Source organism: Salvia hispanica, chromosome 3, assembly GCF_029641045.1.
Source record: "Salvia hispanica isolate PSC_SH4W2 chromosome 3, Shi_PSC_v1, whole genome shotgun sequence".
Lineage (NCBI taxonomy): Eukaryota > Viridiplantae > Streptophyta > Magnoliopsida > Lamiales > Lamiaceae > Salvia > Salvia hispanica.
The window spans coordinates 44,994,966-45,015,874 of NC_142694.1; the positions used below are offsets into that span (position 1 = coordinate 44,994,966).

Consider the following 20,909-nt stretch of genomic DNA (forward strand, 5'->3'; position numbering starts at 1 on the left):
AGCATTTCATGACTTAATTATTTCTCTCTGATAAAACCTCCTCAATTCTAGATTTGTGCTTCACTTCCTCAACCCCCTACACTCTAATTTCCATCACCAAAACACATACACACACATACTAATGTAATAAATGCAGTCATAGGCATAGCTCTATATTCTTACTACAGTTCTTGCTCTTGCCCAATTCCTACTCCCCTTTGTCTGTCTCTGACGCTACAACATTACTCCCATTTATTTCTTTCATTCTCTCTTCCATCATTTCTAAAGACTCTTTTTATCTACCTCCCATTTTACTGCTTTGATTTTGATTTCACCCTCTAAACCTTTTACCTATCTACAGCCTTCATTTAATCCATAGGGGAAGACTGGTTTTCTTGAAACAAGAATTTATTTTTAGTTGCATTCATCATCAAACAAGAGGGTTTTCTTTGCTGCCATCACAAAGGTACACCATTCTCTCTATGTTCTCCTGGGTTTTGTGTTAGAGTTGAAATTTCATATAAAGATTCGATCTTTACTTCAAATGTGATTAATGAGCTCAACCCTCTATCTTGTCTTCATTCACTTTCTTTTTTCTACCTTCCAAAATGTGAAATTTCATATAAAGATCCGATCTTTACTTCGTCTCTTTCATGATTCACCTATTTTTTCACCACAAACACACTTTATATGTGTGTGTGTTCTCACCTTTTTTTCTCGAGTAGTTTTAGTCATACTCTTATTTAATTTTTCATGCACAGTCAAAGCAGTGTTGCAGTGTACTGACATACAACGCAAGCTCAAACTACCCTCTTTTATTGACCCATTCCTTCTGTGAAAAAGCTTGCTTCATTACGTCAAAGGTTATTTTTTAACACACTTGCAAGATTCCATTTTTCTCACTTTTATTTTATGTTATCGTGCACTCCACTCCTAGCTCACTGAGTTCAGTTTATGAGTCAACTTAATAGCATTGGGATTGATTAATTAATTTGTTTTTGGTTCAATTTGGATTTGTAGAGGGGGCAAATCGCCGCAAAATTTGGTAATCCCATTATTTCTTCTTTCTTTTTTGTTATCTCCCATGAAAGATATTGTTTTTAATAGTGCTGATTCTTGTTATACAGTCGCAACAATATTTGTGACTGAATTTACATTTTGTTAACTAGTTTTGTCAAGACTCAAGTAATACCTTATTACCTTTGATTTACATATGGAGTGATAATCATGATGTTACTCACCCTCTACATTTTGGAAGAATCTTCTTCCTTTGTCGACCTGTCGCGTTTCAGTTTAGAAAAAAATCTCACATTATTTATTGCTAAAGAAACCTCAACATCAATATATCATGCAATTAATTTTATATCTCTTTCTCTATGCAGGAAGGAGGTTTATAAAAATCATATTTTTATCGACAAGGATACCGACACAACGATGATCATGAGGAGGAGATTAGCTTGTTGTACGAGAAACATAAGAGATATGAGCAATGACTTTGATGAACAAGAAAGTAATTTTCTTTCCCCAATTTAATAATAGTATTTTTTATGAAAAATAAATCAAGAATCATAAACTGTGGAGTATAAAACAGAGCTGTTGTTCTGTTTCACATTGTTTGATATACTGGCGTCTTCCCGGTCTGGTTCGGCTCCTTTTTAAACGTACATTACACGTAGAGGTAAATGCATCCCGGAACATACGAGATTGAAACATGAATAGGATGCATAACTGGAAATGCTTGATATATGTGTATAGGACAACTTGTCATGGTGGGTCACAACTGAGTTTTATTTTATTTGGAATCTAAATACAAAGTTTTTAAAAAGTCATGGATTGGTTGCTATGCACCTAATTACCTACCCCATGTGTGTCTATCAATGTAAGATTATGTAATTTGACCAAAAAAAAAATTGAATCTTGGGGCTTAAAACTCTTCAAATGAGGAAATTTGTTGGAGTGTTGGAAATGTGCCCCCTTCCTAATATTAATTGGTCAAGTCCCTAGAAGATAAGTAACCCAAAAATATAATATTAATAGCAAAACATATAAGCCTATCACTCTGCATTTTGTGCACATTTAGCCATGTGGGGTTGAGTCTTATTTATTATACATTTATTTCACCCTGCAAGAAGTAGTTCAATGCCACACCACTGAACAAGAAATCCTAGCATTATTGGTCAAATCTAACTGATAGAAGACTATTATATATTCATTTCTCTCTTTTTTATTTGTGAGAAGGGCCCCATTTTCTTTGATGCCATTTAACTTGCTTAGTCAATTTCATGGCCCCCAAAGATTTCAAAATGCTTGCTTTTTGGTGTTTGAAATGGGGTAGAGGAGAGTGTGAGGGGAAAAGTTTTCTGTTCTCTTTTGTTGGTGTGAAAGAGATTTCTCAATAGCTCTTAGTGACGAGGGACTATTGAGTTTATATGGACCCTAATTCTTTAATCATAAAAAATCATGACTCACATATGTTGGGACAAATAAAAGTCATTGTCTTCTGACATCTACTTTTTTCAAATTTAAATGGTTTCTGTTTGGATCTACATCTCCTGGAGAATTATATTTCCATGATCAGTCCATCTCAGATCATCTTGTTTTTATGCTCTCTCAAATATGGACTTTTATGCTTGTTGCAAATTTAAAAATATCACAACTGAGATCTCAAGTTCGGCCGCTGATTGCTAGTTCTAACTATAAGACAAAAAATGGAATAGAAAAATAAATTCCCCCGTGATTTTCGTTATAGTGTAGCCCGGTTTCTCCAGTTGTTTTTTTTATGTATTTGCAAATGTGTCTTTTGCATCGAACTGTTGCGTTTTTGTCAGTTTTAAGTTACAATATGTGCTGTGTTACTTGTTTATACCATGTGCAGATCACACAATTTTTGCACCCGGATATGCTTAAGTAATCTAAGAAAAGAATAGAATCAACCGAGACTACTGTTTGCAAAGTTCTATGATCGTTGCATTCCCTTTCTGACATATGTTCTTCGTATGTTAATTAATCACGCTAGCAAAGTCCAGCGTTCTTACCTCTAGGCCGAAGACGAATGTTGTGGAGTAGTTTAAAGTGATCTACTTCTATTGGAGACAAAGCCTTGTTGTGAATCTAATTTATTGATAAAGTTACTATGATGTGTTATAATGGAAGTTTAGACAGAAAAAATTAGAATAAAAATCAAATATTTTCTTGAAAGAATCTCAAACTAGTGTACTCACAAAGTGATGTCTAGAGGTCTGGAAATAGTGTTTCTCGTGGACGTTGACAGTTGCCATTTTTGGTGTGTTTCATCGACTGACTTGGAATCTGTATGTTCAGGGATGACGACGTATAATGGTCTTGAGAGCTGCATTCATTCGTTCGATAACGATAGTGGCACCAGCAGAGGGGATGGCTGTGTCACTGACTTCTTTGATGACGATGACTCCAGCTGCTCGTCCAGCACTAATGCTTTCGGATCGTTCTCCTCTCTCTGGACCATAATGAAGAAAGACGATCAGTGTCAAGATGAGTGGAAGTTCACAGCAACCCTTCGTCCGACCCTTGCAAAAGGAAAGCCACACCAATTCTCAGATGTCGAAACAATGAAAGAAAAGTTTGCTAAGCTGTTGCTCGGGGAGGATGTTACTGGTGGGAAAAAGGGTGTCTCCACAGCATTAGCGCTGTCGAATGCTATCAATAGTCTAGCAGGTAGGGACCGTTCTGCGTTTAGTTTCTTGTCAAAATGTCGCTGATGACAAATGTTGGTGAAAAAATTGCAGCTTCTGTCTTTGGTGAGCTTTGGAAGCTGGAGCCATTGCCGGAGGAGAGGAAGAGCGAATGGCGAAGGGAAATGGATTGGCTGCTCGCCCCAACGAACTATATGGTCGAGTTGGTTCCCGCAAAGCAAAACGATGCCAATGGCCGAACTTTAGAGGTATATATGTGTTTTAGCCCTATCCGTGAACGATACGATGATTGCATCACGATTCACGAATACGGATTTGATCTCGTCTCGTTGCTACGTGCAGATCATGACTCCAAAAGCTCGAGCCGACATCCACGTGAACCTTCCAGCACTTCGGAAATTGGATTCCATGCTCATTGTATGTTGTTTCTCCACTTGAAAAAACGATCTTCATTTTTCAACATTCCTGCTCACTATGCCTCTTGAATCTCCGAAACCACCAGGAAATGCTCGACTCGATGGTGAATACCGAATTCTGGTATGCGGAGGTGGGCAGCCGAGCTGAAGGAAAGAGCCGAAGCGCTGGACAGAGCACGCGGTGGTGGCTTCCTTCCCCGCGAGTGCCCACAGTCGGCCTCTCGGAGATAGAAAGAAAGAGATTGCTGCATCAAGGCAAATTGATCTTCCAAGTGTTCAAAGCTGCGAAAGCCATCAACGAGAGCGTCTTGGCTGATATGCCGATCCCTGCCACCATCCGAAACGCGCTCTCAAAGGTACCTTCATGCTCTCTCGTATACGCCTACATGGTTAAAAATGCGCGACATACTGAACTTGTTACCTGTATCAGTCGGGGAGGGTGAGCCTCGGAGAGGAACTGTACAGGATCCTGACTGCAGAGTGTCTGTCTACCGAGGATATGATCAGCTGCCTGAATCTGAAATCCGAGCACGGTGCTCTCGAAGCCATCAACCGATTGGAAGCTGCTATACTCGTGTGGAAGGAGAGAGTGGCGGAGCATGGCAACGGGAAGTCCCCCATTCACACGTCGTGGTCTTTCGCTAAAGTAGAACTCGATAAGATGGAATCGTTGACAAACCGAGCCGAACTACTGCTGCTGCAGCTCAAGTGCAAGTATCCAAATCTTCCTCAGACATTCCTAGATGTCACAAAAATCCAGTATGGCAAGGTATGCAACACAATACACTCTTCCGCCATTAATCGTCCCAATTTTCCATTTTCGTCCGTTCATGAAAATTGTCTCATTCCACTAACTTTATCTCACTCATATTTTATAAGTATAAAAGCACCTTCCACTACCGTTTTCTATTTACTTTCCATTACATTTCTTAAAATCCCGAGCCAAGTCAAAGTGAGCCTCTTATTAATGTTGATTGTTATGTGTAGGATGTGGGGCACTCGATTCTTGAAGCTTACTCCCGAGTTGTATCTAACTTAGCATTCAGCATTCTGTCACGGTTAGGAGACATTCTTCAAGAAGACATAACGAGCAATCCCAACTCTCCGGTGGCAATGTCACATCTCGTCGGAGCTAGAGTTCCGGGGATCACGGACAGCCCGATGCTTGACCGCGTCAGGTACTCCCTCATTCATCGGTTGAACACCGTGGATGTGAAGAAACTTTGCGACTCAGGCAGCAACATTTCCGATGTCGACACTCGTCGCGACGAAGCTAAGATAAGCTCGGTGAGCAACGTGACACCTAGCCGGAGCCGAGTTTGGTGCATCCGCAGTCCGCAGTTCGTCTGGTCAAAATTCTCCTAGATACCAACTCATAATCCATGTAAATAACCCTCCCTGTTATGTGGAGTCACATTTTGAAACACATGTTCCAAGAATATTTTCATATATGTTTGTCATGAAAATAGGTTTTGAATTCGTTCTTTATCCATGGAATTTAGTTATTAATCCATGAATTTAGTTATTAAACCAAGAAAGTTATCATGATTCATGTGATTTAATTGTTTTTTTTTTGGCATATGCAGAGAGAGAAACATTACATGTTCATATAATCGTGGTGAATATGCTCTTTTAACATAGAAGAGTCTTGAAATTATGTCTACATAGAAAATAGTTAAGGTTGAACTTTACAAGAAAAACTTTTTAGTACAGTAGGTGAAAGTAGTCACCCGTGGCGCCAATTAGGATTGTTAGTTACTGACTGCTCCTGCAAGTTAAAGAGCTTGAGACTATGAGACACGACCCAAAACTGAAAAACGAGAAATATGACGATGAATGTGGCTCACCGTGCATGCTTTTAATGAAGTAATCGATCTCCGGGAAGCATATGGTTCTTTGGATCGAAGGCGAAGGTTGTTGGAAGGCAAAGAAAGAGAAGTGTCTGCGGTCAGGATGGTCTCTTGGCTTTGCTGTCTCGACCAGCCTCGTGAATTCTTCTCTATTGTAGCATGGCTGCCCATTCTGGCCTGCAACATTAAGCCCTTTGTCCCAACCTGAGTTAAGGACCTGCATCCACGAAAATGTTACCAAGAGCAATTGGTCACTTTAAGTGAACTAAAGACGACTAACCTGCCAGTTCAGGGCCATGGGATCAGACAATGCTTCATCAATCTCTGGATATGGAGCCTGAAATCCCGAGATGACAAATTTCATGGTGACGTCGTGCTTTTTCAGCACTTCGAACAATGGAGCATAACCGTCCTGGTTAGAAGGGTTGTTGAAGCCAGCAGTGAGCTCTGCAGCATGGCTACTTGTCTTGTACCACCAGTAAACTGCTGGAATCTAGATCGTAGATCTGTTAGTTTTCCTCCTAATCTACAAACATAAAACTCGTGGGGGAATATAACAGACTTCGGATATGTGAATGAGTACCTTGACGACTATCTGTATATCCTCAAAGGCAAGACTTGCCAGGGACAAAACATTGTCAGCATGGTCTATTAAGACCTGAGTATACCAATGCCGGAAGAAGCGTCCATAGTAGCTATCGTAATCACCACTGTCACAGAAGAATCCTGTCTCATGTGGCTTAGAATTATAATAACCAGCATTGTCAGGGGCTCGGCCCCAGAATGAGTGTCCACGGAGTTTTGCAGCTCTTTGGAGATTTTGCAACAAATATTTATCGTGACACTGGAAAGATGAAAATCATAGAAATATCAGGACGCAATATTGAAATATGCATTTTCTTGTACTAATATGCAAGATGAGCAAATTTTACCACTTTTGTCCAGCTAAAAGAAATTTCAAAGATAAAATTTCAAAAGATACTTAGATTTTATGAGATACCTGAAACTCACCAATACCCGGATATCTCCAGCCCATCCTTTCTGAAAATGAAGGGTACTTCAGCTCTCCAGAAGCTCCTAACCCAACTTCAACAGCAGAAATGAGGCCCTCAGTGAATAAGTCATCAAACTCAGTTCGGAAGCTTCTCATGAAATCAAAATAGATCTGAAATTACAGAAACATACTGGTTTATGTACAAATAAATTTTCTTATTCTGTATGTCGAGCTGCATAAAATCACCATTCCGAAGGACAGCAACAAACATACTCTAGTAAATTCCTATAACTGATATGAATAAAGAGGTAAATGTTAGAAGCAAATCATGGATCAAGTACTAAATCTAGGAACTTCAAGGAGAGAACATTATACATGAAAAATTATTGAGGATGGTTTTGGGAATTTAATGCGGTAACTTAGATTCTTGAATTTTATTGGTGAAGCAAACTGAACAAGAGTTATGCTCCAGATTGCAGAAGTCATTAAACCGTCAAGTATGAAATGATCCAAGAGGCTTTAAAAGGCCATGGCCATGAATCGTTCACCTGGAACAAAGGATGATAAAAGAATAGCTAACTACCTCGATGCCAGTTCTTCCTTTAAGTACCCGTTCCTTGTCAATGCCCCAAGAAAGGCACTCAGTATTTCTTCTTCCTTCACGATCTGTGAAGAATATATCCTGATTGTTTTTCCCAATTTCCAATACCCACTGAGGGAGGGAGATAAATATTCCACCCGTATCAGGTCCTCCGTGTTCATGAAATGCCATTACCACCTTCAGAAATGAGAGATTTCAGAATATTCACCAAAAGCATACCTTAGGAAACTAGTTCAGCATAAAAAATAATGACTTTGGGTGTAAGAGTAGAAAATGCATATTGAGAACCATGGAAAAATATTCAAAAATGGTGTACAAATTATATGATCATTTTCTAGACTAATATTTTCATATTACAGGAAGAAACCCCCAAGTAGAGATTTTTTCATTTGATCTTATGATACTATGTTAGTATGAAGTTTGAGAGCCGCCACTACAAATGGTATTACGCCCTCAATCATGAAATATCAATTGCTTGTTGAACCATGTGAAAGTAGGACACTCAACAGTCAGGGGTCAAAGAGTTTAAGAAAGCATTCTTAAAACCTCAATACCTGCAATTTCATCCCAAACTCTCGAATAATGTTAAACATTTCCCTGTATCCTGCCCATTCATACTTCTTTGGTGCCCAAGCTTCAATGATTCCCCACCAACAATCTACGATAACACCATCAACATTCAAAGACCTCAGATGTTGTAATTCCACTTTAACACCTTCAGGATCCATCAACTGGCAGAAATTGCTGATTAAGCCAGTCTGCAAAATCCAATCCAGAAAAGGTATTGCATGTTTAAACAAACTCATACACAGGAGATGTTCAAGAGTAATATGTTAGGCTATTATTTTAAATGCTCCAAAAATATTTTGAAAGAATACTTACTGCAAGCTTCACATAAACAGGGATGTAAGAGGTCTCAGCAAGACCGTTTCCATGCTCCCTGCAGTGAACATCTTGCACAAGCTGCAAGAATCGACCATGATGTAGAGAATTATTCATTATGCACAACTGAAGTATGTTTCTCCACCGAGCAATGCCTTGAACATGAAGTTTAGCACCAAAATCTTAGACAACCATACAGGAGCACTAAACCCAAGTTTGCATGCCTTCGCCATGTAAAACTAGTATTATAGTGTATATATGAAAGAAGCTACCAACGTGTTGAAGATTTCATTTTTGGTTCCTCTTAGTTTTAAAGAATGCCAAACATATTTCTTTATGTGGACAGAGACACAAGATACTGGTTTGGGTCATAATGTTCTACCATATAGGTAAAGGAGTTAGCTAAGGTAAATGAGTACTAAGTTTGGATAAATACAAATAAAATTCCCATAATATGCAGTAATCTTCAACCAATATGAGTGCCAGATATAAATTACTACTATAATAACTTTGCTACGTCAGATGAATGACTAAGCAAATTAAATCAAAGTTACCTTCAGAAGGTAGCACAAATTTTCAGAGAGAGTTTATACCTGGCCTGTCTTCAAACATTCAGGGGAGTCTCTGGCGCTGGCACTTGAATATTTGTCAAGCTTTGCATCCCTTTCTGCAACAACAGAATCAAGGGATGCTGGTGACAAATTCTCATCAACTCTGAGAGTTGAAGGCTGACAATCAACTGATGGCCTCACAGAGCAATTTCTCAAAGCACCAGAATATAATGGGCTTTCAACTGACCGAACTGGATTTACACCCTGCTTCAAGTTAGCAGCAGCTAATCAGAAACACTATATAGTTTTGTCACATGAGAGATATAAAACAGCAGTCAAACACGATATCTACAACCACGAGATGACATACAGCAGAAGAGTCACTTTTTCTAAATAAAATGAACTTGGTCTGTATCAATCCAGCTCTCCGTTAACAAATAATCAAATTCCCTGAGAATCAAATTTGGATAATAACATAGAAGAATACAACATCAAGCTCTCTGCTTTATTTAACTCTGTGGCAAATAAATATATCATCTACAGAAACATAAATACAGATAGCATATCATGTCATCTGCAGGGAGAAAGATCTGATTTGTCAAGATATCTAAACTTTTTTTGATTGTTTTTACACAACTATGCAAGTCTCTTTAGTAAAGGGCAGGGGTAGAACACGCTTTCTCCTCTCAATGGTAATAAGAAGATTTCCAACATAGAAGGGACCTTTTGCTCCCACAGGACCCAATCCAACAGAACTTTGAAAGTGAGAACAATTTTCAAACAAAGAAATTCTAACAGTTTGGAGGTAGGAAATCATTGTATGTATTGAAGCATGAGCTAGCAATGCACACTTAAGAGATAGCTACATTGGTTTACCATTTCCATTGGCACAGAGTCCAATCCAGGGAAAAACTATTTCCAGTAGTCTGGGACTCTGGGTCCTACTTCCTAGATTGTTAGTATTTGTAGCATAACTGAAAGTGTAAGGAGAAAGAGGAGGACTAACGATCAGGATATGCAGTCCACCATGGATTACTTTCCACAAAACCAATAACTGAAATTGTTAAGTACAATCTATTCCATTTGTTTGGCACGAGGTGTTAAGCTTTTGTATGCAATTGGAAGCACAACAACCATTCTCCCCAACTTAGAGAAACTTAGCTCATCAGTAGTGCCAAAATACCCAACTCGTTTACTGTATGTAACCTACAGTGTACAGGTTCTTTTCTATTATGTCCATAAATGATCACTAAATAAAAACCTTCCGAGCTTCAAAAACTAGCATCTGATCCAAATCTCAAGGTAATTAAACCAAATCAACTTCCTTTCAGTTTTTTCTTTCCTTTCCATACCGAATTCTCAAATTGAGTCACAAGTTCACTACCAACATCACAGCAAACGACAACATCGGAACTCCATATCTATCAATTAATACGTGTTCAATCTTAAAACTTATAATTCACATAATAACATACCACTGAAACCTCTTATTCCAAAACTTTCAAAACACTCACCACGTTAGAGGCATTACTATTATTTTGTTGAACAGAATTGAAATGAGAAGCAGGAGGCGGCTGCGATTGCGATTGCGGCTGCATTGGAGGGGGCGGCGGCGGCGTCTGCCTGTAAGTGGTGCCGTCGGGCTCAACCGTCCAGCCAGCCTCCCGAGCGAGTGCGGCGATGACGTCGTTCATGTCGGCGCGCGCAGGGAGGGGGAAATTCCCGTACTGGCGGAGACCGGCGAGCATTCGGCTGGTGATTGCTCTGCGGTGGCGCTCTCGGAGCTTCGTCCGCTCCTTCTCCTTGTCTCTCTCCTTCCTGCTCTTTATCGGAGTGGTGGTTGCTGCGGCGTTGCTGTTGGAGTTTGTGGCGGCGAAGCCGCGGAGGCGGCGCTGCGGCTGGGGTTGCTGGTGGTACGGTTGGGTGGAGGTGCTGGTGGCCGGCGGCGGCGGAGAGTGTTGTGGATCGAGATCCTGAGCCGCAGCGGCGAAACAGTGGTTCATTGCGTTGGCGTTGGTGTTCATCGTTGCTGCATCTCGTCGCTCAGTCACCACCGTTTCTTAGCTCTCTCCTTCTCGGACTATCACTCACACAATCTTCGTTTCTGGTTTATCATTATTTGCATTTCACACCCTCCAGATACCGCTATTTGCAATTTTGCATATTAAATGCCTTTTTCTAATAATGTCAAAATTACTTTATCTTCTAAAATCTAGCAGTACAACAAACGTGGAGTATCATGCTAGTACTAGTATTAATTTGGTCCGATTAATAAAAATCTCATTTCATTTTTATTATAATTAATAAATATCTTATGTATATTATTTTATTAACTCATTTTTCTTATATTTAATATTTTTTTCAATTAATGTCCAACAATTAAGAGTAAAGACTCATATTACGGAGGAGAAAATAAGATTCATATTACTGAATAGAGGGAATACTCCTATATTTAGTAAATTATCAAAAAATTATGAAGTTTAGCCAAACTCTAATCAATTATAGAAAAAATGATCGAAAATATTATAACTTTGATATTTTTCATAATTGTACTATGACAAAAGATTCCATCATGCTCTACTTTTGAATTTATTAATATAACAGGTACATGGTAAAAATTAAAGTTACGATTGACTAAGTTTATTAAAAAATGTCATTTAAGTAGCCGAATGTTTTGTCAACATAATATTTTTGCAAATCATACATTATGGGACAATTGTGAAAATTTTCAAAGTTATGATATGATTGACCATTTTTAAAAATTAGAGACTAGCCAAAATTTGATCAAACTTTATGATTGTTTTAACTATATGCAATTACTAATATTACCTCTCTTAATGTTTCAGTAAGTTCACATGTGGAACTTCCACATGATATTTGGAACCCTAAGTAAATTAAACCGACATTGACGGATATTATAAAGTCATTCATATCTCTATCTCTTATTCATCTCTTAACCATTTAATCCCTTAACTATTCATGGGTTTCACTGTACTTTTCACCTCATCTCTTAACTAAGAGACATCACATGCATCCATCTCCATCTCTTAACCATCTCATCCCTTAACTATTCATCTCAATTTCATTTTTTTTTTCTTTCCAACAAATTTAATTAATAAAAACACACTTCATTATATAAAATAAAATTACAATTTAAAATCCTAAAAAAATAAAAAAAATACAAAATTAAAATCCTATAAAAATAAAAAAATAAAAAAATACATAATTTAAAATCCTAAAAAAAATAAAAAATACATAATTTAAAATACTCTAAATTAAATTATAAAAACTACTCGGCTGACGAATCATCCCCCGAAGTTGGTGGCTGTGCACCCAAGTTAGATCGAGACCGAATACCAAGTTGTTGCCTGAGATGTTCAATGTCGTCCAGATGGGCTTCATATTGGGGAGACGTCATTTTTGAAGTGTCAGCCATCGTGGCGAGCAGGTACATGGACATTAGGGTGTTCGAGCCCGAGCCCGCCTAGCTTTATTCGCCTCGGCCCCTCTCCCTCCTCTTCCCCCTCCCTCTAGCCGCCTTCGCCGCCTTGCGGCCGACGTCGTGAACCGGAGGGGCCCTCTGCATCGGGAGCCCTGCCCTCAACCTCTTGTGAGGGGTTGCCTGACCCGCCCTCACTAGACGAGTATTGGCCACCCGTTGTGTGCTTCGAGCGTTTCGAGTTCGACCTCGTGCAAGACGGGACACCACCAGCCCACCTTTCAAGGTGGTGGACTTGCGATCAAACATCGACATGTTTGAAATCTTTACCGGTGTCGTCTTTAAAGACCCGCAACGCCGCTCTCAGAATGTCGGCTCCACTGGCTCCGCTTTGGTAATTCGCCGCTTCTTCCCTGTATATCGCGCAAAATTTTTTGACATCTTTGTCGTATCGGTCCCAATGACCGCGGAGCATCTTCATGTTATGGCGGTGGGTCCCCTTTGGCTTTTTCGAGTTGTAAAGTTCAGTGACTTTTTCCCATAAACACAAGCGGGTTTGTTGATTCCCGACGACAGTATTGTACGAGACGGTGACCTGATAAGGCTAATTTCATACATTGGTTATGGAGTTAAATTCAGCAGTTTCCTAGGTCTAACATAGCTTTTAAGTCAGGTGTGTAGAAGAAACAACCAGATCCAGAAAGAAAGGGAGGAAGCCACTTGGTGAAGAAATCTGCCGGGAAAGTGAGCAGAAGAAGAAATAGTTACCAGATGGAGGAGATTTCTAGACGGAGGGCAAAAAGGAAAATTCAAGAGAAGATTCTAGAAGATCAACTCCACGCTTATAAATAAGAGCACGCAACACACCTAGGCATCCATCATCTCACTTTTGCTCTTAGCTCACTTTTCACACTTCTACACGCACACTTAGGGGTTACCAAATTCAGGGGTTGGGTTCGTAGTTTGCATCATCGTTGTGTACCACCGTCTCAAGGCGAGGCGAAGAAACAATTTACAGCTTTCAGTTTTAATTTCTGCTTTTGAATTCATCGAGTCTTCGCTGTTCGAAGCTCGGCCTTATTTTGTTGAATCGTTGTCGAATTCGTAATCGTTTAGCTATGGAAATTTGTGTTATGTTTTCGTATTATGTTTGTGTTGATTGTTGCTTTACCTTGGATGCTTTTCGCACTTGATCTGGGTTGTTTGAGTTGAATTGTGTTGGAATTGAAGTTGATCGGTTGAATTTGGTTGGATCGGAGTGATCGGAGATGGAATTTGTTGTGGTTTGTCGTGGATGGCTTGGATCCGGAGCGGATGAAGCATCCGATGTTTAGATTTGTTAAATTCTGCATGAGTTTTGGAGTTTAGTTCATGTTTTCTCATTTACCTCGTCTAGTGGTAGTAGATCTGCTCTGATTTCTTAGTTAATCGTAGTGTGGTAGTTTAATTCGACATGCTCTGTTTCGATTTGATGTTTATTCTGTTTTTCTGCATTTTGTGATCGTGAATCGTTGGTGAAGATGAAGCTAGTTGTTAGTTAAATCCATAGTTAGTTAGTTGCAACTTTTCATTCGTACCCTTTACTGTTTTTGGAAATGGTCCCCACGATCTGTTCTTCATCTGTCTAGGCAGTTTAGGGAAAGTAATTCACTAGGTCTGGTAAATCCCGCCGCTGGAGTATTGATCTGTTTACATCTCTGTTTTCGTTATGCATGCTTCCGTTATGTTTCAGTTTTCCTAGGTCTAGCTGGTAGAATAGATCATTTACATTTCCCGAGTCTAGTAGTTAAGTTCTCAACCCAAAGATGCGTGGCAACAGCCAAAAACCTTTTCCAAAGTCTCTTAAATGCTTCCTTACGCTTCCATCTCTGTAGGATTCGATCACTACTTCCTTATACTAGTTTTTAGTATCGTGGGTTGAGGGTTTTGAAACAGAAAAAGATTGTGTGCCCAACGACCGAGGATTTCAAGGATTCCCTGAGTTCCTAGCCCCTGTGATCTAGCGGGTTCTCTGGATCTGAGAAGTTTGACCATTAATTAAAAGTGCACACATCGATAAAACTGGACTTTTCATGACCCAAGCGTCATACAGAGCCAACGTCTCCTTGTGGCCATATGGATGACGACCTAGATCCACCAGAACCTCGTCGTCGCCCTTTTCCTCCTCGGCATTGACGCTGAGGCTGGCGGAGCCTCCACCTATCGGCCAGTTTCCCAGAGTGTGTTCATCCGGAAAATTTTCAGAATTTGGGATAATCCCGGCGTTTGCCCGTACCTCTAGGGGTAGGGACGATAGTATGCATCCACAACAAAATGTGGTATTTGGTACGCCGCCGGCGTCGTCGAGCCTTGGATGCCCGGCGACGAACCGGAACCGGTAGCACCCAAAACGTTGTACATGCCCTTTCAATCGCCAAACGCGTTCAAGTCGAACCCGCCGGAGTTTCCGTCACCGGATATTTTTTCAAAAATTGGAGAGAAAAGATAGATGAGTGTTTGTGTGTAGAACGGAGAATGAAGTAATAAGGGAGTATTTATAGAATTAAAAAAAAAAATTGACCGTTGAACGATCATATTACCGTTTAACATTTATTTATTTCTTTTTATTTCGAAAAATCGAATTTTTAAATAAATAAAATAAAATTATGACGTCATAAAAACGACGCCCACTCGCGGGCCGGCGAGTAGGCGTTACGCCTAGCGCCGGCATGCGCCACGTGGCGCTAGCGCGTGGCGAGACAGCTCGTCTCGATGCCCTTCCGCGCGAGACGCACTGTCACACCTCAACCCTTATGACGTATGCACTTAATATAAATAAATTTTAAATGTTAAATAAATTAACCCATGCGTCAAGTACCTAAAACACGCATATTATATCATTTCAAAAATCAACATTTTATCAAGTAAATGTTTCTAAACATTCTAAACAGTAGTGAGACCCTCTCACCACTCTATATACTTTACATTTATCTATATGCAAAAATGATGAGAGGAGAAGGTTGCCAAAACGCGTCAGCCGCCGACCCTTATAATAACTGTAACTCACATCAACCCACGTCATATTACACCATCAATATTAAATAACACATAACCATTTAGTCTCATATCATATAATTCAAATATTCACTCCAATTTAACACATAGCAATCAATCACATAAAATATGTAAAATTAAAAGTGTGATTTATACACGCCTAATTAAGATAGATTAAACGCCTAATTAAGATAGATAATCTGGTCAAACACTTACTCTTACTCTTGCTTCTCTATCTATGATTCTTGATACTCCACTAGTCTACGAAATTCTGAGTAATTATTTAGGATAGTTCTTTTGCCTTCTCCTTATAGACTTTTCTGCTTTGGTCTACAAAGTTTATACTTTATATTGTGAAAATGGGCACATATTTATTTTAACCGCCTTAACTCTTTGCTACACAACTAACGGTGAAAAGTGGCTTACTAAATTCATTACACGCATACACATATATGCTAGCACATATAGGAAAATATAATACGTGGCATATTAATAAGAAACCATAATTGATGATTATTGTCGATTGGAAACATATAAACTATATATATATATATAGATACTATTTATTCATCTAACATCATCGTGCATAACTACATGCATTGATATAATTTAATTTATTTATTGTGTGTATTCTAAACACAAAAATATTTATAATTAGAGAAACTATTTAGCATAGTTACTATATAATATGGTGCTAATTATAATATAATATGTAATCATAAAAATTGAGGCATGTTCCAAAATATAATAAAATATGAAATCATAAAAAATGATGCATGTTCCGAGTTTGGAATGTCACACGCGCGATGAGTTGATTCGTCTCTTTGGGACGAGATGGAGTTTGCAACGCGGTCTCGTGGCCGTCTCGTCTCGGCGGGACGAGATCGAGACGGCGACGAGCCGCGTTGTGGATGCTCTAAGAGCATCTACAATAAGAATAAGCTAGCAATAGCCTAGCCAAAAACTCCTCCCGTCACATCATCATACATTTCCCATAGCCTAGCAAATAAATTGACAAATACAACTAATTCATTTTAATTGTTGGTGTTTATAAAAAATGAAGTGTAATGAATTGTAAATATAGAGTATAAATAAAAAAATAAATAAATAAAATTGGTTAGCCCATCGCTCGCCGGACAAAAAGCGGCCAACAATAGCCTAGCAATCGGCTAACCAGTTAGTCCGTGTTTGACCTCTCGTCCATACGCCGTTCATCCTTTGCGTTAGCCTAACACAATGGCGGACGTCCGCCATGCCCTAGCCGCTGCTCTAAGGATAAGAGGTCGAGACTTATAAGTCAAAATTAATTTTACATGATATTCTTCCAAAATTAATTATTTCAGTCTCTATCTATAGCTAAATAATATTCATATGGAGTATATGATTTAATGATTATATCTTACTTATTTAAAAATTTACAAGCCTTTACAACAAACCCTAGTTTTTATTTTCACTCACAATTCTCCATAGAGCAGAGAGGGAAATAGACACTCCAGTACATCGAGCAGTTGAAAAGCGAGAGATTACACAATTCAAACCAAGCTGAAGGATTACCATTTTAACCCTGTAACCCAATAGAACAACAACACACAAACAAAGGTAGTGGGAAGGGAGCTAACTGATCCTCTCTCCACAAGCCAAACGGAGCAAGTTTGAGTTGATCTTGCAAAACATGTGATTTTGCCATCAACAGCTCCCCGTAGTTAGCGAGTCAGGTCGGCAGATGTCCCATCTGCAAAGCGGGCATACCCTGAGAACAAAACGGTTACCTCAGGTCATTCATCAGGGACGAATTTCATCAACCATCACAGCATAGGTTAGAAGAAACACCTGTGGATTTCTTTGAGCCATTTATCGATGCATGCTCGATGGAATTCATGATGGCAAGGAAGTATTCGCATGCCGTCTCCGTCTTCATACTCAACAAGACAAATGTAACACCTGCTTGGGTTTAAGGGACATGGATAGTAAATAACAGGATATCATCTAGACGTCCCCAACATTAGATGAGTCGTTTCAAAAGTATCCATTAAAAATGCAAAACATGCTAAAGAAATTCCAGAAATGGGATAAAACTGCATTGCGAAGTATGATTCATAACATTCACTTACTGTGCAGTATCTTCACATGATTTCCTTTTGAATTTACAAAATATCTTCAAAGGCAGGGAGTCCACCACTTCAATGGGTGCTGGAACAGATCCAATTGAAGAAACAGAAGGCCGAGACAAGACGACAGATTGCTGGTGAATTTCATCCAGAACCTAATTAAAATGAATGCAACAGATCTCACCCCATTTTACCAAGGAAAAAGGCATGCACATCATACAGGGAAATCTATTACATTACCTCAAATAAAGCCTCTGCTAGCATGACAATTCTTGATATGCTAGCCCTAGCATTAGCATCATTGTTTGAATTAGGCTCTCGAGCAGCAATGCGGCAAGTACAATGACCTCCTTGATGCTGACCAGATAAGATGCAAGACCTCTCCTGAGCAGACAAGCCCTCAAATCGGCTTCCAAGTCTCTGAAGTGCACGCACCTAAGAGAAGATTAGTGGATTGTTAGTTATACACAGCATGGATGCGAGCTGCATAGAAACATTATTTTTGGAATTATGGACAGAAAGGTCACTGTCATAAGAACCTGATAGCTTAACTGTTTAGGCTCAGTATTGTTCAGATATTAAAATGGCTGCATGCGTTTATCTGAAACATCCTAAACATGGTTTGCACTTTGCAGGTTTCAGTCTTCAAGAAATATAAAAGAAGATGTTTACACAAGTTTAGAAGCCATTTTGATTCCCTATCAGATTCCACAAGCTTAAGCACACAAAAAGGAAGACCAAATGTGAAAACACTCACACACACAAAAAGTTCATTTTCTTGGGTTAATTTGTAAAAGGTGTATTCAGAGATGAATTCGTCAACGTAAGCAAAAACATAGAAAAAATGATTATTACTAAACTGAGCCCATAATAGTTAGAAGAAAGCTCTTGCAGTTTCTTGTTTGCATCAACAGAGTTTCAGGAGGAGAAATTCCAAGTATCGGTAGCCAGTGCATGTATGTAGCTTACCAATCTAACATGGTTGGCCTTTAGGAATTCAAGGTTCACTTATATAATTATTTTAGCTACTTTCATAATAACTCCGGCTAGATCTTTTGTGAAAGTTATAGATCTCTGTGTGTGTAAGCCAGAAGGAATGGTGGTTCTGGACCTAAAATCCAAATTACCCCCAAATCTTATGTCCATATTAGATATTGTACTCATGATGTCAAAAAATGAAAAAGGAAGTAGAATACATAAAATTCAAGAGAAAGCATTAGTTGGTTATTACCAAAATTTACAATTGTATGTGAAAAGTGAGAAAGATTAAACTACCTGTGATCTTATTCTTCGTCGGCGCTCCATGAAATTTGATCTATGTTCCAGTAGATCTCTATACCTGGTCTCTCTAGCTGCTCGTGGGGTTCCATATGCATTATTTTGATTACCGTAAAAGGGGCTAGGAAAACTGGACAGGACATTGTCAGAGGTGTTCTGATGAGTAAAGCTATTATCATCTGACGTTAGATCTAGTTCTGCATGGCCTAAACCCTGTGCCACAGCATCCTGATGAGCAAGCCCCACCTCCCTGTCTTGCTGAAAATTATATAACTCCAAATCAGAAGCAGCAGTTCTACGAAGAACTCTGTCACGAAGCCTACCCACACTTAATGTTCTACTGAACCTAATATTTCGTTCGGCAGGTTCTCGAGCAAACTGTCTTGCAGCATGCCTTGTTCCATCATCATCAGTGTTTACATGATCTAAAGGTGAAAATAAAATGGGATTGCTATCTACTGTTGTATTATTTCTATTTCTCAGTATGCCTTGACCATTATTTAACTGTCGGCTATCTTGAAAACTTCTGGAAAAAACAGGATTTCGGCTAGATGCATTATTTTCATCTTGCCTTCCAGGAGACTTACTGGTGAAGCAAGCAGGAAAAAAATCACAGCCTTGTGACCTCTCATTTCTATTTACATAGCTACTAGAGGGATCAACACATTCTTCTACTTCGTCATTTGAAGTTGTGAGACCCATTGAAGGTGTAGGATAAGATCTAGTGGAGCCCAAACTGTCACCTCTTGTGAGACGGAAGCTCAAGTTTCCAGGATTAGTACTAAGGCGAGAAAGGAACCGGCTAGGAGGATTAAATGACCGAGAGGAACTGTTGCCTTCTGTAGAGGCATTATTGGTGATGCTAGGCTCACCCCACTCGTGGAGCTGAATGCCAGAGTTTATACAGTTCATGTCATTGCTCTCCTCAGCTTTTTCTGTCCCGTAACATTCTGCTGAAACTGGACAAGAGCCTAATTTATTCTCACTTGGACAGAAGGCAGTCGTTCCATTTTCTTCAGTTGGGCCATCAGAGACCTGAAATCTCAACATGATGTTACTTGGTTGGCATTTTCATAATGCTCATTAATCTAATGTAGTAGTTGTGAGAAATGAACTACTCGCAATTTGGCAACAGATTAATGATGGACAAACTGATCAATTCAAAAAAAAGGTACGAGTTAAACCAGCTACGCCAAGCCAATGTATGCAGTCAACATCAAAATTTCCATCAATTCATGTTCTTACGCTAAATCAGATTGCAGGAAGAAATGCCTAATTCAATTAAGCTTCCCACAATTTTCTCATATTCACAATTTCAATAGCACATACCAAAACGAAGCTGATTTTAACCAATTCCGCACAACATAAAAATGATGAAATTACATGCACACCAATTCCGCCATCTTCCAACTCAAACATAAATTAGATCTACAAAAAAAAACACCGAACGAATCAAAATGAATTAAACAAAAAAAAAATCACCTGTCGTTCATCACGATTATCGCAGTGAGATCCGAGGCAGGACGACTTCAAAACTCTGCTTCGGCTGGATCGACTCCTCCGAATGGCACATCGAGACGACGAAGAAGAAGAGGAAGAAGGCAATCGGCCGGCAGCATTGTGCTTGCTACTGCTCAATCCCATTCTCTTTTCATTCAGTCATCATTGAAACAAATGCTGAGAGAAGATCCGCCGCAATTAGTGGCAGAATGCTGGATTGCTTACAACATGTCCAGATCCAGAATTTGATGGTAATAATTGCGATTTAAGCAAACTGTATCAGTATTCACCAGCTAATGATTGCAAGCATGGCGCAGTGGGGGTAGGGGAGCGTGAAATGTGGCAGAATTTGAGCCTTTGGGGATTCAATTCGAAATTGGTGTGACGCCATTTCTGCTTAGACATGAATCTGTTGAGAAAATGGGGCCATCGCAGTCAGCCCAATTTCAAAATTTCAAATTATTTTTCAACCATATTGGGCCATAAAATAAGCCCAAAATAGATGCAAGCATTTTTAATAGGGCAAATTGCCTAAAAAATCACAAATTTTTGGGAAAGTTTGGTTTTTCCCACAAACTCTATAAGTTGCGTCTAAAGTCACGATTTT

General features: G+C 39.3%; 3 protein-coding genes across 8 annotated transcripts; 1 reads left to right on the forward strand and 2 right to left on the reverse strand.

The window, feature by feature from the left end:
* The first annotated feature begins 91 nt into the window (after positions 1-91).
* Positions 92-5,554, forward strand: LOC125212381 (rop guanine nucleotide exchange factor 14-like). 2 transcript variants are annotated; one of them, XM_048112539.2, is made up of 8 exons: positions 92-445; positions 1,362-1,489; positions 3,301-3,672; positions 3,744-3,898; positions 3,993-4,067; positions 4,153-4,422; positions 4,497-4,835; positions 5,054-5,554. In XM_048112539.2, the coding sequence occupies exons 2-8, from the start codon at positions 1,414-1,416 to the stop codon at positions 5,429-5,431; spliced, it is 1,665 nt and encodes a 554-aa protein (XP_047968496.2). In that variant the 5' UTR covers positions 92-445; positions 1,362-1,413; the 3' UTR covers positions 5,432-5,554. The 2 variants fall into 2 exon arrangements, with proteins under 2 accessions (XP_047968496.2, XP_047968495.2); XM_048112538.2 differs by lacking the exons at positions 92-445; positions 1,362-1,489 and having other exon boundaries at positions 2,476-3,672.
* Positions 5,555-5,651: 97 nt separating this feature from the next.
* On the reverse strand, positions 5,652-11,082 carry BMY2 (beta-amylase 2). Of its 4 annotated transcripts, none has more exons than XM_048117308.2 (10): positions 10,459-11,080; positions 8,987-9,211; positions 8,394-8,474; positions 8,066-8,269; positions 7,494-7,688; positions 6,917-7,081; positions 6,500-6,760; positions 6,197-6,409; positions 5,914-6,133; positions 5,652-5,834 (listed from the first exon to the last, which is right to left on the reverse strand). In XM_048117308.2, the coding sequence occupies exons 1-10, from the start codon at positions 10,966-10,968 to the stop codon at positions 5,818-5,820; spliced, it is 2,091 nt and encodes a 696-aa protein (XP_047973265.1). In that variant the 5' UTR covers positions 10,969-11,080; the 3' UTR covers positions 5,652-5,817. The 4 variants fall into 4 exon arrangements, 2 of the variants coding, with proteins under 2 accessions (XP_047973265.1, XP_047973266.1); XM_048117309.2 differs by having other exon boundaries at positions 8,987-9,208; positions 10,459-11,079; XR_007175302.2 differs by lacking the exon at positions 5,652-5,834 and having other exon boundaries at positions 5,996-6,133; positions 6,197-6,399; positions 10,459-11,082.
* Positions 11,083-16,797: 5,715 nt separating this feature from the next.
* Positions 16,798-20,679, reverse strand: LOC125211542 (uncharacterized). Of its 2 annotated transcripts, none has more exons than XM_048111385.2 (6): positions 20,285-20,679; positions 18,800-19,837; positions 17,765-17,959; positions 17,528-17,658; positions 17,247-17,357; positions 16,798-17,166 (listed from the first exon to the last, which is right to left on the reverse strand). In XM_048111385.2, the coding sequence occupies exons 1-6, from the start codon at positions 20,444-20,446 to the stop codon at positions 17,103-17,105; spliced, it is 1,701 nt and encodes a 566-aa protein (XP_047967342.2). In that variant the 5' UTR covers positions 20,447-20,679; the 3' UTR covers positions 16,798-17,102. The 2 variants fall into 2 exon arrangements, with proteins under 2 accessions (XP_047967342.2, XP_047967341.2); XM_048111384.2 differs by having other exon boundaries at positions 17,528-17,679; positions 20,285-20,678.
* Positions 20,680-20,909: the final 230 nt, after the last annotated feature.